General features: G+C 45.8%; 1 protein-coding gene across 1 annotated transcript in view; it reads left to right on the top strand.

Moving 5' to 3' along the window:
• The first annotated feature begins 1,400 nt into the window (after positions 1 to 1,400).
• Positions 1,401 to 22,653, top strand: part of WWC2 (WW and C2 domain containing 2) — a 146,786-nt gene continuing 125,533 nt past the window's right edge. Inside the window, exon 1 of the mRNA XM_068969775.1 lies at positions 1,401 to 1,531. Coding sequence (XP_068825876.1) covers positions 1,401 to 1,531 — 131 coding nt within the window. The remainder of the gene's footprint in view (positions 1,532 to 22,653) is intronic.

The following is a 22,653-nucleotide window of genomic DNA, read 5'->3' as shown; positions in this document are numbered from 1 at the left end:
GTTCCTTCCCGGACACGTCCAGGGGCCAGGCCGCCGCGGTTTCCTTCCAGCGCGCTCGCCCACACCTCCCCGGGCGGCGGCTGGGCTCGGGGCCGGGGACTTCCCGGGGCGGGGGCGGACGGAAGGGGCTGGATGCCCGGGGCGGGCACGTCCAGCGAGGGGCCCCGCGGGCCGAGCGGACGTGGACGACGACCAGGGCGGGGTGGTCAGCGGCTTCTCCGGGTCTGGCCCGAGTCCTCCCGGCGGGGCCCCTCAGGGGGCAAGGCGGGTCTCGGCGCTCTCGGACCTCGGGACTCGCCTTCGCTGTCCGCCGCGAGGCCCGCAGGGCCCCTCGGAGCTCCCGAAGAGCCGGGCGCCCTCGCAGAGGCCCCCGGACGCGCTTTCCGGCGCCGGCGGGGCTTTTCACACTTTCTACCCCACCCCTCGCCACGGGAACCGCCCGGGGAACCGAGAGCGGGTGCGGAGCGCCGCGCGAGGGACCCTTTTGTGCCCTCGCTGTTTGCCGGGACCTTTCGCTTCCGAAGGGAGCCTCCCCACACCCCCCTTCCTCTCGGGCAAAGTCTTGTAGTTTCCCTGGAAGTCGGAAAGAGGTGGAAGGAGAGGGCTGCGGGGCGCTTTCTCGTTAGTTTTCCGTCCCGAAACTCTTAAAAAATAAATAAACCCCAAGCGTTCGGCCGTAGGGAGACTTCGGGAGTCCGGAGGAAGCAGCGAGCCGTGCATTCCTCCGTCCGCCTCCCTCCCACCTGGCCCGCGGCTCCCCTCCCCCGCCGCCGCTGACGCCCGGCTGCGGCCGGCGCCCAGGCCCGCGCGCAGAGCCGCGGGAGCGACAGGGTTAAGCCCTGGAATGTGGCGGCGAGGAATGTGCATGCAGATGAGCCGGGCGGGGGGGGCGGGGCGATGGGCGGGGCTGGTCCGGAGGGGTGGTGAGGGCGGGTCAGGGGCGTGCCGAGGGGCGGACACATGCTAATCGCATGCAAATGAGGAGCCCCGTCGCCGCCTCGGCAGCCGCTCTGCTGAGCTTCCCGGATCCGAGCCCAGACGGCGGCGACTCGGGCAGCCTGGGCGCCGCGACCCTCGGCGGCCGTAGGGGGACGGGGAGGAGGAGGAGGAAGAGGCGGAGGCTGCGGCGGCGATCGCGAGGAGGAGGAGGAGGCGGAGGAGGGTTAGCTCGCCCGCTCCGACGCAGACATGGTGGACTGATCCCCGGCGGGGCCGACAGCAGGGTTTCCTGAGACGCCCCCAGTCCCCTCGCGTGGCCCCCGCCTCAGCCCCGCGGGCCCCGACCCCTCGCCGGCGCCCGGATCTGGGGTGCGGCGGCCGGGCCCGGGCAGTCGCGTTCCCGCCGCGTCCCGCGCCCGGTTCCCCTATGGAGGCGCCGCCCGCCGGCGAGGCCGCCGACCATGCCTAGGAGGGCCGGGAGCGGGCAGCTGCCGCTACCCCGGGGCTGGGAGGAGGCCAGGGACTACGACGGCAAGGTCTTCTACATCGATCACAACACCCGGAGGACCAGCTGGATCGACCCCCGGGACAGGTGGGCGGCCGGGCCGCGGGGCGGGCGCGGGGACCTGCCTCGGGAGCGCGGCGGCGGCTGTTGTCCGGGAGACCCGGCCGAGCGGCGGCGCCCGCGGCGCGGGGGGCGTGGGGCGCGCGGGGCGTCGCCTGCCCCCGGGGGGTGCTGCCGGGAGGGGTCCCGGGGAGGAGGTGCTGGGGCCATCCTCCCGAGCCGGGGCTGCGTCAGCCCGACCAGGCGCCCTGGCCCCGGGGGCCCGCGGAGAGCCGCCGCAACCGGGCACCCCCTTGGCCACTACCTACCCGAGCGCCCCGGGACCTTGAGACGCTCGGGGCGCGGAGGCGAGGGTGGGATCGATGCCCTGGGCGAGCGCTGTGTCCGATTAACGGACCCAGAAGGGCCACCTGAGCCCTGCTCGGAGCCCGCCTCCGCCCGGAGTTGACCAGATGGAGGCTGGAAGGCACATTCGGCCTGGGTGGCGGGGCGGGGCCCGGGGCCTCCCAGAGGAGCAAGGCCCGAGCGCCAGGTGGGGGGGTCACCCACTGGCTAGGCCACCTGTGGCATCTCTGAGGGCCGTTCTTGGCTTCCAGCCTCGAGTGCACTTCTTGACCCGGGGCGCGCCCGCAAGAAGGCCGGAGGCCCGGGGCGTGGAGGGGGTCCGGGCGCCCTTCCCCGCTGGACCCGGCTGGTGGGTGCAATTGACTTTGCCCCTCAGATTCTGGAGACGCTTGTTTGGGGGTTTGCTGCCTGGTGTTTATCTTCACCTGAATACTTGAACTGCCTCCCAGATTTTGAAAAGACAGATTCTGTTTTGAAATAAGAAGTGGTGACATGAACCGTAGAACTGAACCTTGGTTATTGAGGAACTGGCGGACTTGAGCTTCGCATGTGTTCCTGTAAGTTTTTAACACACTTTTTATTCCTGCTCAGAAGCAAAGAGGAAAAACATGACATTCTAAGAAGTTTAGGAGCTGAAGTTTAGGTGAATGTTCACAAACATTGTTTCTCTCTTCCATCTTTCTTTTCACCCTGAAAAAGAAAATGTCTCACAGTTAGATTTTTAGAAGAATCATAGGAAAGATTTCTAATAGTAAATTTGTAAACTGTCTATTAAGGAAATATTCCTACTTATAAATTTAAATAATATACCGTTAGGGAAAATTCCAAATCTTGGATGGTTATCATTTCTGAATTTTCTTTCCACCTTTGTGTGTTATTCTTACTTTATGTTCTCAGTTACTTTTATCCTAAGAATATTGTTTTTGAATGCTATTAAAGAATGCTATTAATGCAGTTATAAGAAAGTCACAAGTGGCATTATAAATTTATGGAGCAATCCTTGTTAAATTATCCATGAAGGTATCAGTTTAGGTTTCCCTCTTGAAATGAGAAAAGACACCTGTGCTGAGGTCGCGTCTTGCTCCACCCTGGTTGCCTGTTACTGGCTTGATGAAAGTTATGACAAGCATCGCACCTTCACAGTCTCTCCAGGCGTGTTAGCTGTTGTCATAAACTTCACACTCCAAGCCAGTTATTGCACTTTGAAACTACTTAACAGATAGTAAATGTCAGTGATGATGGTGTGCACCCAACAGTGGCTTTTAAGGCACCTGTATAAATACTTGACTTTAACAGTCGTAGGGTCATTCTGTCTGCTTTCTGATACTTGGAGTTTCAGGTTATTGAAACTTCAATGCATTCTTGAAATATTTAGGCATTTGAGGTTCTCTTCTGCTTCAGTTTACATGATTTGTTAATATCATCTCTCGTGTTTACTAATAAGGACTACAAGACTAGGTAATGCCTGGGTAAAGCAAATAGAAAGTGAAGTAAAATTATATGGCTTGGCTTATCTTTATCACCACTTCTTAAACAAGTTAAGCATGTCTTTTATTTTAAATTGTTAATGGATTAACAATTATCATGAACTCTGTTTTCAGGAAATGTGTAACCACTTCATTTGATGGGGACAAACAGTTTTGACTAAGGTGATTTGTTATTATTCCACTTTTTCTTGAAGCTGTTGTACCTTTAAGTATTTGTAAATCTGACTGCTTATAAATATTTCTGGATATCAATAATAAGAGTTTTAAAGATATTCTGCAAGATCAGAGTCAGAGCTGATATACTCAGTTTAAATTTGGTTGTATTTTCTTTTAGGGCAGTGAAGTGTCTATATGGTCTTGCTCACTAGTGTAGAAGATGGTCAGAGATGTTATTTGAAGGAAGCTATGGGCAGTTTTGTTACACACTTACCAAACATGGGCAGAGGTGTCATACAGGTCAATTGGAGTGTGCCCCTTCTTTTTACAGGATCAAATGAGAAATCCTGGAAGAAAAGTGACTTGATAAACTGTGGGTCTGCAGTACTTTTTAACTTTTAAAGCCATTATGATTATTTACCCATATTTATGTTCAGAAAAATAATTTTGTGTTTTTTATGGTCTACCAGAATCTGTAAGGTATTTCTGACTGCATAGGTAATTATGCAGATATCTTGGAGGAAGAATGGGGGATTTCACAGGAACATAATTTTATTAAATCAATGGTGATTTTAACATATTGCAGTATTGTTTTAAATGCTTTTAAGCTTTTGGAGGTCGATGACAATGCAGACTCTGCTGTGGCATGATCAGAGCTCTCATTGCTCCACCTTTATTAGCTGGAAAAAAGCTCAGATGAGTATCTGAACCCCTCTGAAGCTGCCTTTTACCTCTGAAATGAAGGTCATACCACCTGCCCCATAGGGGTATCTTGGGTGCCCACGATGAGGGCCCAGCCAAAGAGGAGTAGTTGGAGTGTTGTCATTCCAGTTCAGGAACCCACTGGTCGCTCAGGGAAGCCCTGGAAAGAACAGGTGTTCTGACACACATTTTCTCAGTGTTTATTGTATGGTAGCCTCCGCACTAAGCTCTTTAACTGCGATCTCATTTTATCCTGCCAGTCGTCCTGAGAGGTGGGTGTCGTTCTTATCTTCTAGTTACAGTTGGGGAAATGGAGTCACAGGGACCATTGCTGTGACACGTGGAGTGGGAATTTGCAGCCACAGAACCCGACTGGAGAGTCACTTCTTATTTTGCTCAACATAGGCCCCCTTTGACCACACCAAATGGTGTTTATGGTGGGCCATAGATCATGGCCAAATGGCCTGGTGCTTTAAAAAAAAAAAAAGCTAGTCCACGTTTTCTCCTATTCAATGAAGGAGAAAAAGGTGGAATGTTGGATTTATTTGCCTCTTGGAGGAGTAGATGGCTAAGGCAAACAGGCATCAGGGCCAGGATGAGTGGTTTTACAAACTCCCAGGGGAATTCTGTTCATTTTCTGTCCTCGAATTGGATGTTACAGTAACTTTGTCTCATTGAACTTAAAAGATTTATCACCACATAAAGCGACTTGGTAAAGAACCACCTGCAAATGCAGGAGACTAAGAACTCAGATTCGATCCCTGGGTCGGGAAGATCCCTTGGAGGAGGGCACAGCAACCCACTCCAGCATTCTTGCCTGAAGAATCCCATGGACAGAGGAGCCTGGCGGGCTACGGTCCATGGGGTCACAAAGAGTCGGACATGACTAAAGCGACTTAGCACGCATGCAGGCAAAGCCACTTTACGTTAAAACGGGTTGATGGGCCATAATCTCTGGCTTATGGCTTGCATCAGATGTCGAGCAACTTGTGCTTTCTGACTGGTGGGGAAAAATCCTGGGGATTGGGAGCGGGGTATAGGAAGAGGATGTCAGCTGAGTATCACCAGTGTCTAAGTTACCTTTGGCTCGCCACACCCGGCCTAACCAGCACCTGGTTAGGCTCTGTGGAAATTCTATGTTATCTTTCTTTCAAAGTCAAAGCAAGTAATTTTTCTCAACTTACTGCTGGAGTGTGAATTCTTTAATATTACTCTCTTTGTCCTTTGTATCTGGTAGGTGTTAAATGAACATTTGTTCTGTTGTTGTGTAGTCGCTAAGTCATGTCAGACTAATTTGCGACCCCGTGGACTGTAGCCCGCCAGGCTCCTCTGTCCATGGGATTTCCCAGGCAAGAACACTGGAGTGGGTTGCCATGCCCTCCTCCAGGGAATCTTCCCAACCCAAGGCTTGAACCAGCATCGCCTGCGTTGCCAGGCAGATTCTTTACCACTGAGCCACCTGGGGAGCTCGATGAAGAAAGTTTGTCAAGTTAATGAAAGAATGCAAGTGGAGCTACTCTCGTTTCCAATTTCTTATTGTTGGGTTTTCAAAAACTATACCCATAACCACCAACAACCAGAGACAATTGATTTTCCAGTTAGATTAAAAATAATGAGAACATTAAGCCTCTGCGTTTTGACTAACAGCATAAATATGTGAATTACTTATGAGAGCAAAGAACACAAAATCAACCCCAACTGTCTTGATCACAGTCGCCCTTGTCATAGATGGCTGGGGATTGTCCCTCTCCGGGCCTTGTCCAACTCTGAGTGCCAAAGTGCTTACTGTGATTTGAGTGATTATGGTATTTGGAGTGTGGAGAGGTTCTTAGAAGAAGGTTTTTTTTTCTTTTTTTTTTAATCTCTCTGGGAAGCCCTAATGCTGTCCTCCAAAAGTTCCCAGCAGAAATACTTCTTGTTTTCAACAGTTGGCTGTGACGCTTGCTGGAGTGAGCTGTGGTTGCTGAGTACACAACTGAGATTTCTCCCCTGAATTTTACTGGTCCATAGATTGCAGTTTAATTTTGTTAGAACTCTCAGGACAAGAATTGCCTTTTCCAAGAAAGACTATTATTTATGAATAGGCAACCGATTGATTTTTAGCAACAAATTACTGAAGTTGTGAGCTACATAATCAGACCCTATGATACGTGGCCTGCAAGCCAAGATCTCACTTTTCTGTGGGTGAGCTCTGGTGGGTCGTGCTCCACCTGCCTCTGGGGCTTGGACATGTTGCCCTATGGATGGCACGTGGGTAGTTTTTCTGCGTGGACATCTGTAGGAAAACCATGCCCCCACTGTAGAGGAGTGTAGCCAGCCTCGTGGAGCCGAGGTGGAACTTGAACAGCTCTAGCTCTGATGCAGTGTAGATCCCTAGAGACGTGGCCCTGGTCCTGTGTACCGCCCTAGTCCCATGAACTGGACTGAAACTGGCTGAACTGATTTCCTATTTGAATTTTGGGCTGATTTCTTCATCCATTTCTAAAGCTCTTTTAATTGGAAAAATCACCACAGAAATATAAAGAAAAGGAAAGGGATTTTTAAAGGCACAGAAACAGTGGCTGACTTTATATTTTTGGTCTCCAAAATCACTGCAGATGGTGATTACAGCCATGAAATTAAAAGACACTTACTCCTTGGAAAGAAAGTTATGACCAACCTAGACAGCATATTAAAAAGCAGAGACATTTCTTTGTCAACAAAGGTCTGTCTAGTCAAGGCTATGGTTTTCCCAATAGTCATGTATGGTTGTGAGAGTTGGACTATAGAAAAGGCAGAGCGCAGAAAAATTGATACTTTTGAACTGTGGTGTTGGAGAAGACTCTTGAGAGTCCCTTGGACTGAAAGGAGATACAACCAGTCCATTCTGAAGGAAATCAGTCCTAGGTGTTCATTGGAAGGACTGATGTTGAATCTGAAACTCCAATATTTTGGCCACCTGATGCGAAGAGCTGACTCATTGGAAAAGACCCTGATGTTGGGAAAGACTGAGGGCAGGAGGAGAAAGGGACAACAGAGGATGAGATGGTTAGATGGCATCACCGACTCAATGGACATGAGTTTGGGTAAACTCCGGGAGTTGGTGATGGACAGGGAGGCCTGGTATCCATGGGGTTGCAAAGAGTCGGACACAACTGAGCAACTGAACTGAACTGACTATGTATGTAAGTTGTAGGTAAAAATGATTCCCAAAATATATAGCTTCAGAATGTTTTCAGTGTCTTTAATGGGTTTTTTTCCCCAGCTATTTATTTTTTACTGCGATAAAAACATCACATAAAATTAGCCATTTTAAAGTGCACAGTTCAGAGGTTTTTTCTTTTTTTTTTTTTTTAGTGTGTTCATAGTGTTGTGCAACTGTGATCATTATGTGATTCCTGAACGTTTTTATCACCTCAAAGAGAAACCTGGTACCCATTAAGAGTTCAGTCCCCATTCTTCCTCCACCCCTGATGCCTTTGGAAACCCCTAATCTCCTTTCTGTCTCTATGTTTTTGCCTAACTGGGCATTCTAAATGGAGAAATGCAGTATATTTCCTTATGTGTCTGGCTTCTCACGTTTAGCATAAGGTTTTCAAGATTCATTCATGTTGTAGCCTATACCAGCGTTTCATTCCTCTTTGTGACTTTGAATAATATTCCATTGTGTGGATATACCACACTTTGTTTACCCATGCATCAGCTGTTGAGCATTTGTATTGTTTCTGCTTTCTGGCTACTATGAATAAACACTGCCATGAGCATTTTTGCATGATTTTTATATGACTATATGTCTTTAATTCTCTTGGATAAAATACCTAGACGTGGAACTGCCGGGTTATGTGTTAATTGTATGTTTGACTTCATGAGGAACTGCCAGACTCTTTTTCCACAGCGGCTGCATCATTTTCACTTCTTCCAGCAGTGTATGAGTGTTCCAGTTTCTCCACATCCTCACCAATGCTTGTTTTTTTTTTTAACATTTCTAGTGGACATGAGCTAGTAGAGTTAGTATCTTACTATAATTGTTTTTTTTTTTTTTTTGGCCACACCTCGCCACATATGGGATCTTAGTTCCCCCAACCAGGGATGAAACCCATGCCCCCTGCCTTGCAAGCATGGAATCTTAACCACTGGACCATTGAGGGAATTTCCTTACTGAGGTTTTTGATTTGCATTTCCCTCCGTGTTTTGATAGTCTGGATATGACCCAAGTTTTCTCCTTGTATCCTAGCCTTTTAGCCTTTGCTACTGTACCCACCTTTTTGTGTCTCCCAACAGGCAGAGGAAGAAGAGTTAGGGTGAATTAAAAGTAGAAGATACTGATAAGGTACATATTAATTTTTTGTCTTCATCTTGGATAAGATATTCTAAGAGACATAGATGTGAATTGCATAGATAATGAATCATAATCTGTGTGTATGTAAACAGCCAGCTTATTCGATGATTTGATGTTTAAAAGCTTTAAACTGGTAATATATGGTAAGAATTAAAATCGTTTAAAAAAAAAAAAAAAGGCAGTTAGAGGAAGTGTGACGCCAAAGCTTCAGCCAGGCGATTGAGGTAAATGTCACAGTGATAAGTCGTGTTGAAGTACCACTGATACGATGTGATGGTCACTTTTTCTCGGTGGTCTTTCTCCCAGAAAACCAGTCTAATCATGAGGAAAACACCAACCAAATCTCCATAGGGGGCATTTCATAAACTATCTGACTAGTATTCCTTAAAACTGACATGGTCATTGAAACAAGGCGTGTCTGAGAAGCTGTCCCAGCCTAGGAAGGCCAGATGAATATGCAGTAGGGTGTCATGATGGGGTCCTGGGGCAGAAAAAGGACACCACATTAAAGCTAAGGGAACCTGCATCTTAGGTAATAACAGTGTATCAGTATTGGTTCATGGATTTGAAAAGCTTAACCGTGGGGGAAACTGAGAGTGGGATGTATGGAAACTCTGTACCAACTGTTTGCTTTCTGTAAATCTAAAACTGTTCTAAAAAATTTTAGTTTACTTTTTTAAAAATTACAGAAAAACACGCAAAACAGTTGGAAGTGTTTTTCTTTCGTCAAATGTGACCATACTATATAATTATGGTTTTTTAGTATACTTGAAAAGCAGGGTGGGCCAACTATGGCCCAAGGGCCAAATCCCAGACCACAGCCTTCTTTTTGTGGAGCCCTCTAGCTGAGAATGGGTCTTACATCATTAAAGGGATGTAAGAAACAAAAACAAAGAAGAATATGTGTCCGAGATTGTACGTGGCCCACAAAGCCTTAAATATTTATTCTCTGGCCCTTTTCAGAAGAAGTTTGCCAACCTCTGATGTCAAGTGAAATGAGAAAGCCTTAAAAATATTTTATGCGTGTGTGCATGCTCAGTTGTTCCAGTCGTGTCCAACTCTTTGTGAGCCCATGGACTGCAGCCCGCCAGGCTCCTCTCTCCATGGGATTCCCAGGCAAGAATACTGGAGTGGGTTGCCGTTTCCTTCTCCAGGGGATCTTCTCAATCCAGACATGGAACCCATGTCTCCTGCATTTGGCGAGCAAATTCTTTATCACCGCTGAGCTATTAGGAAAGCCCGAAATATTTTATACAAATACTTAAAAGAAATATTAGTCTTTTATGATAGGGTGGAATGTTTATCAGTGGTCATTGACCATCAATTTCACAAATAATTTGGACTCTAGGCACTGTTGTATAAAAATAAATCAGACATGGATGCTGAATCGGAGGAAATGCCTTGTTTCTCTTACTGCTTTTCTTCTAATGACATACAACACACTCCTGAAAGTTTTCCAGACCTGTTCTTGCCTGTCTTAGCTGGAATTGTACACTGGGACAGGAGAGAAACAGGCAGAAGAAAACTCCACAGACTCTTGGAAGTACCCCAGTTGTTTGTGTCCAGTTTACTCTTGGAAGTATAAACATTACAGTGATTTGTGTTGATCATTGGAAGGGCTGACTTTTCCCAGGGACATCTTGATAGTGTTTGTAAAGCACAGAGTTGGTGATGATGATCAAATAGAAAATACTTGTGTGTATTCTCTTCACAAAGCTTTCACAAGTGCAGGTGTTGCAAAGATGCTGTGAAGGACTAAAATCATTTTCCTCTGCAAATAATTTTTCTGACACTATTAATCCTGATGTCAGTAAAGAAATCACAGTTCTGAGAAGACAGCAGTGAGTAGCACTGGAATCAAGGCCCACCGGGAGGTCCCAGTGGAGAATCTGAGCAGAGATGTTCACTTAACCAGCTTCGGTCTCACTGGGGGTGAAGGGGCTGGGGGGAGCAGAGTAGGAGATTTACTTTTAAAGAAATGTAGACATTATTTTGAGGGCTTCCCTGGTGGGTCAGACAGTAAAGAATCTGCCTGCAAAGCAGAAGACCTAGGTTTGATCCCTGGGTCAGGAAGATCCCCTGGAGGAGGGCATGGCAGCCCACTCCAGGATTCTTGCCCATGGACAGAGGAGCCTGGCGGGCTACAGTCTATGGAGTCGCAGAGTCAGACACAACCAACCGACTTAATACTTTGACACTTTCAGACATTATTTTGACTTAATAGTGACTTTCAGCCAAGTGAATGTCCCTGTTTTTTTGGGGAAATGAGTGTGTCAGGAGTGGGCAGGCAGAGAGCCTTTGCTAGCGTCCATTTGTACTGTGTTTTCTCACAGGCTCCAACGTGAGTACCGACAGTTTGCATTGTAGGCAAGGTTGATAGAGAGATTTGTGCTACAAACTCCTGATGAAAATTCTGACTTAATGAGAGACCAGAAATTACTTGACTGATACCACTCCATTGTATGCGAGGGTGGTTTCCTTGAGCGGCCCTGTTAATCAAATGTAAAGCATGGTAGATAATGTTTACTCTCAAAGGTTTGAAGAGCACACCGGTTCATTTAGTGCAAAACTTTACAGTTTTCCTTTGTGTTGTGGTTTTAAATAGAAATGAATTGAAATGCCAGGCTTTTTTTTTTTTTCCTGTGAAATTATGGCCTGAGGATAAGAACGCGCCATCCATGTGAAAATCCGGAGGAAGAAGAGTCCGAAGCAGAGGAACAGGTTAGATTCCTAGCCCTCCTGCCTAGTACAGGAGCTGCTAGGAATGTGTGGCTATTTAAATCAATCAGAATTAAATAAAGTTAAATATTTAGTTCTTCACTAAACACTTAATCTCACTAGCCGCATGCTGAGTGCCCAGTAGCCAAGTGTACAGATAGAGAGCCTTTCTGCCAGTGCAGAAAGCGCTGTCGGACTGCACTGTCCTAAAGTGCTAGGGAGGTTGCTGGATTCAGGGAACTGAAAGAGCCCATGTGGCTGCAGTGCAGAGATGGGGAAAGAAGGGACTCAAGAGAGGAGGCAGAGAGGTAAAAAGGGTGTCTGATCAGGGATGCCTTGTACACCATCAACATTTTAAGGGCATCTGGGGGCCGTTGGAGAGTTTTTGGTTGAATGGAGCAGTGATGGGGCTTGTGTGTGTGTGTGTGTGTGTGTGTGTGTGTGTGTGTGTGTGTCTATGCCCATTTTTTTAAAAGAGATCATTACTCTATGGAGAAGGAATCACAGCAGCTATTGCAGTCGTGTAATCTAGGTGAGAAACAATCAGATCTTGAACTGTAATGATGGCTTTGGCAATGGATTGGAGATTGTTTTTTCAGGTGAAAGTGAAAGAACTTACATGTACTGGTGGGGAAAGACCGTGGAGGGCTTCCCTGGCGGCTCAGACGGTAAAGAATCTGCCTGCAACGCAGGAGTCCCGGGTTCAGTCCCTGGGTCGGAAAGATCCCCTGGAGAAGGGAATGGCTACCCATTCCAGTATTCTCGCCTGGAGAATCCCGGGGACAGAGGAGCCTGGTGGGCTACAGTCCTTTGGGTCGCGCAACTGAGCAACTAACAGTAAGGACCGAGGAAGGAATACGGTTGGTTGGCATCCACTGCATCAGTGCTCCAGAGTTCTGTTGCAGATTTATCGGTCTGAGATGGTTGTTAAGACATGTACATGGAGACATTGAATAGGCAGCTGGATGTAGAGTCTGGAGTTCGGGAGACAGCTCCAGAGCTGGAGGCGCTAAACTCAGGGATACATAGCTAGTGTTTCAAAATTGTGGGATGGAGTGAGACTCTTGGGAATGCAGGAAAAGAAGAGGTCCCAGGACTGAGCCCTGAAGCATGAAGTATTTGGAGCAGGGGAGTGAATCCTTGTTCCAGCTGAGATGTTATATTCATTCTCATGGGAACATATCTTTTACTTTCCACCACTGTGCTAAAGATGATGAAGACGGTGATGATAATGATCTAAGTACCATGCATGTCATTTCAGGCTCCAGGAGGGCAGGTCCTGCCTCTGTCTTGTTTACTGGGTTGTATTTCAATGTTCAGCTCTGTGCAAGGTCTTAATAAATATTTATGTAATAAATGCACCTTTGACAGGAACCATTAGCCTCCTGATTTTAGGAAGCTGAGGCTTAATAGGTGAAGCATCTTGTCTAGGGCACAGAGCTGTTGAGCAGTGGTGGTGGGACTCGCCCACGTCCATCTCACTTCAAAGCTGTGCCTTTCGCCATGCGGATCCTCCAGGTGCTACTCACAAGGGCCCTCGGCCTCGGTTTGGGGTTGGAGGCCACGGCCACCTTTCAAGATTCAGTTTCAACACTGGAAGCTTCCCTGGACCTCTCAGCCCCACGAGATCTTCCAGCTCCTGTTTCTCATGGTGCTTGTTTTCAGCATCAGTATCAAAACTAAACATATACTTCATTAATTTTTGTAATTGAACTGTTACCTTTTTCAGAATTTACTTTTGATTTTTCCAAACAAGTGGGTAGGCTCCATTTGGATCAACCATGCGCACTCCTCTTTATTTAATGCCCCTTCACAGGACACCCAGCCCAATGTCTTGTGCATATTTGGTGCTCAGTTGAAGCCAGATCTGATTCTGTCACTCCTGCCTCATTCCAGGGCTTTGAGTTCTTTCAGAGGCTGAGATCTGATTGGCTGTATCCTACATCTTTCTGTTTCTAAAACCGCTCTGACCTTGTACCATAGCCTGCTCCCAATCCAGGCATCTGTAGAGCCATCCACAGCACCTGCACCGCCCCTCCATGTCCCCGCCCCAATTTGAGGACAGGTGAACTGATTATTAAAAGGATGGAGAATTTTCAAAGCCATAACGCTGAGCTCCAGCTCTCCCAGATTCTTTGACAGAACTCTTTCTCTCGCATTGATTGAAACCCTGAAGAGCAGTCTGTTGTGAGACTGCCTTGGTTCCACAAGTGTGTAAGTTACAGACCTTGACGGGAATTCTTTTTTAACCTTTGAGCCTAAGTCTTGGCCGGGGGCAATTGTTTCTTTTTTTTTTTTTTTTTTTGTATATTGCCCTGTTAGCGTTTGCTTTACTCTGCTTAGATTTGGATTCAGGCTCTGGCCTCGGTTAAGGGGAAGTGGCAGAAACTAAGAGCCACACTTCACCTATTAAGTCTCAGCTTCCTAAAATTGGGTCGCTAATGGTTCCTGTTAAAGCTTTCCTTTATTCAATAAATATTTATGAAGACCTTGCACAGAGCTAAACGCTGAAATACAACCCAGTAGGAAGTGGCAGAAACAAATAGATGAAGCTGTGAAACTTACCTGGAAAAATATGAACGTTTCACTAAAACCGTGGTTTGTAAAGGAATCATTAAACTTGCGCATTCCTTATCCCTATCACAAGCTACGCTTTTTTTTTTTTCTTTGTGAGAGCTGAAGCATATACTCTGTATCTGCTGCTATATGGGAAGCTAGTATTCTTACATTTCCACTTCTGACTTGGTTTGAGATCTAAGTTTGTGAATTTCAATTAAATGCTTAGATTAGGCATGTGAAAAATCTTTTGTTCCTGTGTTGCTATGAGCAACAGTTGTTAAAGTTAATCTTCCCTTTTGAAGGAATTGTGGGCAAATAAATATATGAATTTTAACAGAATAAGAAAAGAAAGGTCGTCCTTGAATGTTGTGAATGTTCTGCCTATAAAGTAAATCGTTACTAGGACCGTAATGATCCCAGTGAAGGGAAGAATGCAATAGAAGTGAATACTCATCCACACTTTGACAAAACATTCCTAAAATACTATTCAAATGAGGAAAGACCACGGGCTGCAGTCGAGTGTAGCCAAGCCTTGAGTCTGACTGCGTTTATTATTGTGGCCAAAAAGAAGCCGTGTGTAGTGGTTTGCGTAGGAAACCCATGATTTATCTGAAATTTCCCAACTTTCTGTCTTCTAAAAAAAAAAAAAAAGACCTGGCCTCTCCTCCTCCGCACACTGCACATTATCTCCTCCTTAAAGACTTCATTTGTCCTGATGTTTGCCTCATTGCTCTCTACCCTACTTCAGCCTAAATTTTCCTGACCCGGTGACGGCTTGCTGTTTGATTCTGTCTGTCGTGTGACTGATCACACTGCTCTGTGCTGTGGAAACGAGCAGTGTTCACCTAGATCAGCGGCAGTAGTGAAGGCCCAGGTTGTCCCCTCGGAGGGGAAATCTAGAGCTGGCCCCGCTGTGGAGGCTACTGGGTGGATTTCTGTGGATTCACTCTGCAGAAGGGTACCAGGAATGGGGCCGGCCCGTGGCGGCCAGTTCCCCAGTTAGAGGCATGTGGGCTGGGAACTGGACTGACTGTTGCAGGGACATATGCGTGCATGGGTGTGTGCTCAGTCACGTCTGACTCTTTGTGACCCCATGGGCTTTTAGCCCGCCAGGCTCCTCTGTCCATGGGGATTCTCCGGGCAAGAATCCTGGAGTGGGTTTCAGGGATGTATATCGATAATGTGATTCATTCTTCCTCGGAGAATGCAGGACTCAGTGAAGAGACGCCCTTTGTCCTCCTCCCGCATCCTTGCCTCCTCCCCAGCTCACTCTTGAAAGCAAACCCTGAAGCTCTAGCCTTGACACAGTTTGCAGGAAGATAACATAAGTTTCTTCTGTAAATTTCAGAATAACCTGTGGAGCCCTCCACCTTCAGGAAGGGGTCAGACACCCACCTCCCAGCACCTCTGTGTAGCCATCTATGCACCTTGTGTGTTGGGAAACAGTGATTTCTTTTTTGAAACAACAGTTTCATTTTAATTTAAAAAATTTAAATTGGATTTTTATATTTTTTTAAAATGCCAGTTTTAAAAGCAGAGATACAATGTTTGGATATTAATTCTAAAAGATATTCTGAGTTAAGAGTGAGAACTTAAATAAACATATAGTGTTTGAGATGAATATTCTCTTAACTCATCAAGGAATGTTTTTTATGTGTAAATCATAGAAAACCATGCCTCTCGTATGTAAAGTACATTTCCTTTCACTATTGTCAGTTCTTTTTCCAAGGTCAATATTTCACCCAGAAATTCTTTATTCCTATATTTATCTATAGCAATAATTATATAGTTCTAAAGCTGTTCATTCAAGGAACTTGCATTTGTTTGTTGATGACTTTTAAAGAAAGTCACAGTGGAAACAAGTCATCTAAACCTCCGGTTTCATCAAGGTATCAGAAGCATTGTTCTAGTTATAGAGATAAAATTTACCTTTGCAAATATAGAAAGGATATTTTACCACTTGAAGATTAAATCCTTCTAAGTTAATAATTTGGGGATTGAAGAAAAGATAAGAAAGCTGACTTTCCTTTACTGGTCTTGAAGACGAAAAAGAAAAGTCCTGTTTGTTGGAAAGCCAGTTATTTTAGAATTTTCAAGGTCACGAGATCAGCTGCCTGGAGGGGTGTGTGTTTGTGTAATATATAAATTGTATTGAGAAACATCTTTATTCATGTTAAATAATTATGCAAGTGAAAGTGTTAGTCGCTCAGTCATGTCCAATTCTGCAACCCCATGGACTGTAGCCCACCAGTATGGAATTCTCCAGACAAGAGCACTGGAGTGGGTTGCCATTCCCTTCTCCAGGGAATCTTCCCACCCCAGGGATCAAACCCAGGTCTCATGATGCATGGTTAATGAATGTGGCGAAAATCTCACTTTCACTATTAATAAGGGAAATGCAAAGGAAAACTACAGTGAAATACCAGCTCATTTTTACCAGATTTACTAAAATTAATAAGCCTGATAGCAATCAGGTGTGGAGCGGATGCAGAGAAATAGAAGCTTTCACCACTGCTGATAAAAACGTGAATTGATAAAACTACTAAGATAGCAACTGGCAATGTATGTCAGTTTAAACATTTGCATTCCTGTAAGCCAGTATATACAAGCAAGTTCATTGTAGCAGAATTTATAAAAACAGAAAATTGTCAGAAATCCAAATGTCCATCAGTAGGGGACATTAAGCAACTTCTGAGGTTTTGTCATATAATGGAATGCTATACAGTGGTTGAAACAAATGAACTAGAATATTCCTACATATATCAGCACAGATAAATCTTGATAGTGTTTAGAGAAACAAGGAAGGTTTCAGAAGTACATATATAGTATATCGTTCACGTTAAATTATTTTTTTAAACCCCCCAAAATTAGAGTGTGTAAGCAATGGCAACCCACTCCAGTACTCTTGCCTGGAAAATCCCATGGATGAAGGAGCCTGGTGGGCTGCAGTCCATGGGGTCGGTAAGAGTCGGACACGACTGAGCGACTTCACTTTCACTTTTCACTTTGATGCATTGGAGAAGGAGAACACTGTCCACTCCAGTGTCCTTGCCTGGAGAATCCCAGGGACAGGGGAGCCTGGTGGGCCTCTGTCTGTGGGGTCGCAGAGTCGGACATGACTGAAGTGACTTAGCAGCAGCGGCAGCATTTATGGATACAAGTGCTCAGGCTTCCCACGTTGGCGCTAGTGGTAAAGAACCTGCCTGCCAGTGCAGGAGACATAAGAGATGCAGGTTCAGTCCCTGGGTTGAGAAGCTCACCTGGAGGAGGGCATGGCAACTCACTCCAGAATTCTTGCCTGGAGAATCCCATGGACAGAGGAACCTGGAGGGCTGACACGACTGAAGCGACTGAGCATGCATAATAAATTACTAGATATCCTAATTTTGAATTTTGGTGTAAAGCCCACTTGGTCACTTAAAAAATGTATGGCTAGTATTAGGATTTGTACTTTAATATTCATGCGAATATTATATGAATATTCATAAATCTGATTTTCTAATTTTTTTCTTCCCCTCTTTTGATGCTCCCTTGATTAGATTTTTCGTTCTAATGTTCTGCTGACTTCCTGAAAAGAATTTGGAAGCTTTCACTGTTTTCCATGGAACAGTTCAGCTTTCACTGAAATTGCGCATTCCTTGCCGTTTAGTAGTGTTCACGTTCATGACTTACTTGGTCTTGTACTTTTTCTGGGGGATTAGTTCTTGGCTAACAGTTTTAGTGTCTGTACGACTGATGAGATTTTTCCCTGTCGTCAGGGGCCAGTTTGGTATTTATATTTTCCTGGATAATCGTCAGTGTTTTCCAGTTGATTGGACGAGGTAATCCCTTAACATACTTTACTTTCCTCCTGTATCTCTGGTCGTTCCCCTGTTCTCATTTATTACTCAATTTGTGCTTTTTCATTTTTTCTTTTCAGGTTTTAGGTTTTCTAATTGCTCAGCTGTTTTGCATATTTCTTTTTAAAGTAACCCTCCCAAGTTTATTGTTATTAGCTATGTTTTCCAATTCCGTTATTTTGGCTTTTTATCTTTATTCCTTCCTTCCTTCCTTCTGCTTTTTCATTTTTTGTAACTTCTTGAGATGCTTAATTTATTTTCATTGTTTATTTAGTCATATTAGCAGCTAAAGCTGTGAATGTTCTTTTTCTCTGATGGTTTGGGGCAAACTTGAACCTGTCACGTTCTTCACAACCATCCCCTCTTCATCAGACTTAGCATAAGAAGACACAGGCCTAACTGTTTCTTCAGATCTCTATTTCCTTATGAAGATTTCCCTGTCCCGTAAAGCTTATTAAATAAATTTGTGTGTTCTGCTAATCGGTCTTTTGTCAATTTAATTTTCAACCCTACCAAAGGACCCTAAAAGGGTTGAGGAAGGCTTTTTTCTCCCCCCCAGACCACTGAACCCTGCTGTCGTTGTATCAGAGCTTCTGAAATGTTATGATTTCATGGTTATTTGGTACTTAATCACCAGTATTCAGTTTTGAATTCCTCCTTATGTCAGAACTTCGAATCCATGATAGCTCAAACCTCTCCACAAAAGCTTAGATGTGGTAGACACACTGCCTTTTTCTGATGCAGTGTGTGGCCAAAGAAATCATCTAGAGTGCACAAAGTGTCGCCAGTGCTGAACCAAGGTGCTGCCCAGGTGAGCCCGACAGTCCTCGAAGTAAGTGAGAAGCCACCGTCTTGGCCATTCAGGTGTGCGGGGAGCTTTCGTCTGCTGCAGGCCAGAGCTGGGTGAGAATCAGTTATGCTCTGGATTCTCAAGCAGTGACGGCACTGTTGCTCTTTCAGGCTGACCTGTGCAGTAGTGAAGACCTGATCCTAGAAGCTTCTTCCTACGTCTGATCCCCTGGAATCCTCTTATGGCAGAGAAGGGTATCAGATGCAGTGACCTTGATACCTTTCCCAACCCCGTGGGTATCCTGGGGCTCCTCTAAATATCCAGTGCCTGGGAGATACATGGGATAATGAAAATGACTCCATGGGAGATACGTGATGTTCTTCATACCCACTCTTGTCATTTTCAAGGCGAATAGACCTGGCATTTCTTAGGAATAGCAGAGAAGTGTTGTAGATGAAATGGAAGCAGTTTCCTTAGAACTCTGTAGGGTTTACATTATTACCGTATTTTCAGGTCAAAGGATGGACAGGTTAGCCTTTACATCAAACCTGGTTGTGTGAGTATGAAAAATGACTGTGATCTGGTACGTCTTCCATGTCCTATGTATGCACACACTGCTTTATTTTTATTCATGCGTGAGAATGGAAAAAGAATTGTAAGAAGGAAGCAGAATGCTGTAGCAAAATTCTCTGTTGTTACTACAATAGAGTTACTACACCCTAAAGTATGTTGGATTTTGAATTAGGTGCGAGGTTGAGTGTGTACATATTTTTAGTATTTCAGGTCTTTATTGCTGTACACTTAGTGGCTTTGCTGGGTGCTTCCTTGACTAACACCAGGGGCGGTGTAACCCCCACAACCGACTTCACACTGGACTTCCTTTGTCATAGGGTACCACGTTTCTCCAACCAGAGTGGTTTTGCCAATGCCTGTGTTGTTTCTGGTGCTCCACTCTCCCCACCTCGGAATTCTTTTACCTCTTCATCATTATAAGCCATGCCCTGTGAGTCTGTGAAGAGATGCCTTAAGTTTTCAGTTTCCTGAAATACATCTTTTAATTCTTCATTCTACCTTAGATCTATAGTGCATGCCAACTTCTAGCCCTTCTGTGAAGACTGGTTCAGTAGTCGACAGGTGGCCTGTTCTGGTCCTTGAGACTTGAGGGGGAGTCTGCTTGAGGCTGGGAAACAGCTCGAGAAGGGGACAATTTTTCTTATCCTGCTGGATGTTGTTCTGCCTGGGTGCTGCCTGGAACCATGGTCCCCATCTTGCTGCCAGCCTCAGAATGAAGCCCGCTGGGAGGGTGGCAGGGTCGTGATGGACAGAGGCGAAGTCTTCAGTGACACTGTTGAGCCACGGAGCCAAGCAGCGCTGGAGTCCCAGCCACACTTGTGTTAGGTGGGATGATGGTTCTTCTTGTTGTGTGATCCAGCTGCAGACCAAAAGCTTTCATCTGCAGCAGAAACGTCACCCTTGCCCCTCTGTGTGGTGTTGCGATTCTGGAATGTAGGCTTTGGGATCTTGATGGATCAAAATGCTGGCTGTTCTGTCTGCTTGGTAGCTTCACGGTATCATGCATGGTGCTATTAACTCTGCCTTAAAGGGCTTCCCAGGGTGGCTCAGTGATAAAGAATCCACTTACCGACGCAGGAGACATGGGTTCGATCCTTGGGTCAGGAAGATTCCCTGAAGAAGGAAACGGCAACCCACTCCAGTATTCTTGCCTGGAGAATCCCGTGAACAGAGGAGCCTGGTGGGCTACAGTCTGTGAGGTCACAAAAGAGTCAGACATGACTAAGTAACTAAACAGTGACAACACAGAGGCTTAAGTTTGTTTTGGTGCCAACATAATTATATCAGTTAATCCTTTTATATTACCATTTCCTAGGTGAAGAAAACTGAGGTTGAGAGAAATTCAGTTTGTGAGTAAGAACTGAAACAAAAACAGACGTATTTGACCCAGCTTCTCAGAGCCTCATTGTTTAACGTGAAAAATGGTGATATCATGTTAATGCCAACCTCTTAGAACTGTTGGGAGGATTAAATGAGATGATTTTCATGCAGGACATATTACACAAACATCATTCAATAAATAGCTTCTTATTATTATTGGTATCACTGTTACTGTATTCTCTGTTGTCTTAGGGTTTACAACAGAAAGTGACCCATGAGCCTTTGAAGTACCTTAATATGTCTCTTTTTTTTATTGCCTATCTTCTTGAAATAGTCCTTCCACACTCAACGTTCAACAAATACTTGTTGAGCATATGCTCTATAAATGATATGAATGATGGCTGGCTGTTTTTTTTTTTTTTTAATACCCTCTGATCTCATTTTCCTGTTCATTGCTTTACTATAATCTGACCTTTCAAAAGTAAACAGTGATCCTCTTAATAAATCCAGTGGGGTGTCAATCAGGGTTCGTTCAGGAAAACAGGCTCCTGTCTGTATTCTAAGGGATAAAGGGCTTAGTACAGAATCAGCTGCTTTCACCCCTGTTGGAAGAAGAGGAGAGGCTGCCGCTGCAGGTCAGGGAGGCTGGTGGGGCCGCGGGCTGGACCGCAGAGCCGGCTGGAGTTCCGTGGGCTTCCACCGATGGCCTGTCTACACTGCGGGGAGGGGACGGTTCTCAGGACCCAGACTAGGAAGCCACTGCCAACCTCCGTGGGGGTCCTGCCCTCGGACAGACCGCCAGCAGCCACGCCGGCTGGACGCACAGAGATGTGGTCCCGGCCTCGGCGGGGTCCCTCGCCCACCCTCCTCCTCCTCTGCCTCCTCCGCCCACGTGACACGCCCCTCGCCGATTCTGACTTTGTCCTCTTCCTGGTGCTTGGGGCCCTCCTCACACCTGGGACTCTCAGACACGTGGCCCTGAGTATGAAGTGAAAGCTGTAATGTGATGCACGTGTATTTTCCATTTAGATTTTATAGACTTTTATGATGTTTACTGTTTTGAATTTTTGTGTTTTTTGCTTTTGTGCTTTGTGTGTTGTGTGCTCAGACGCTCAGTCGTGTCCGACTCTTTGCGACCCCTTGGACTGTATCCCTCCAGGCTCCTCTGTCCATGGGGTTCCCCAGCCCAGAATACTGGAGTGGGTTGCCATTTCCTTCTCCAGGGGATCTTCCCAACCCAGGGATCAAACCTGAGTCGCACTGGAAGGCAGGTCCTTTACCACTGGCGCCACCTGGGAAGCCCTTAGGTGTTTTAGAAAATCCCTAGAAAGCCTATTTCTATGTGAAGATTATGCAAATATTCATTATTTTTCTTCCAGTCTATTTTTTTTAAGGATTCTTTTATACATTTAATCTTCACATCACTTTCCCATCATTATTTAACATGCGCAAAGCCAAACCCACCACCACCTGTCCTTTGTCCTTTGTCTGCATTCCAGGGATGTCTGTGTCACTAGTTTTCACCGTCTGGGCTCAGGGTCCTTTTCTAAAAATTTTTTTTTGCTTTTTAATTTTTACAGTGTTGTGTTTCTGCCATACAACAGCGCAAATCAACCATAATTATACATCTATCCCCTCTGATTGAGCCCACTCCCCTCCCCCGTCTCGCCTCTCTTGGTCGTCACAGAGCCCCAGACCTGGCTCCCTGTGCTGTCCAGCAGCTTCTCACATCCGTTCTTCACATGTTTGTGCATATATGTTGATGCAGGGTCCTCTTTGATTCTGCCATCATCCAGCCTCTTTCTCGGCCCTTTCTGTAAGACATTCTCTTTGCTCTCCACCGTAACCTTTGACTCCCTACTTTGTTTTCTTATTGGGCCTTCCTCTAACTCTTTAAAAATGAGTGGTTTTTTTTTTTCACAGTCATATGTAGGTAGGGCCAGGTACCTTGTTACCATTGCACCACCAAGGCAGTCATGGTGCTCAACACACGTGAGAACCTGTATGTACTGAATGACTTGGGGAATACCAGTGAGTGAATGTACTTCTGTCCTTGTGATCTGTTTTCAGGATATTTCCACATTGACATCCAGATGTTACCTGCAAAATTAAGTGTCCCAAAGTAGTCTCCTGCAGTAGACATGGAACATCTACACAAGATATTGTGTACCATTCTTACCAAGAACATTGTAAGATGCGGACATGTTAACCTTTTTAGTTAGACATGCTGGTAATTGAGTGAGCATCCCTAAATGTGTCCATGAGGGGTCAGTGGAATCTGGAGAGGCAATTTCTTTGGGCTTATTCTAGGATTCTGATAATAGTTCCAAGTTCAGTCTTTT

This window comes from Capricornis sumatraensis, chromosome 4 (assembly GCF_032405125.1).
Source record: "Capricornis sumatraensis isolate serow.1 chromosome 4, serow.2, whole genome shotgun sequence".
NCBI lineage: Eukaryota > Metazoa > Chordata > Mammalia > Artiodactyla > Bovidae > Capricornis > Capricornis sumatraensis.
The sequence above is the reverse complement of the archived record's forward strand: the minus strand, read 5'-3'. Positions and strand labels throughout refer to the sequence as shown.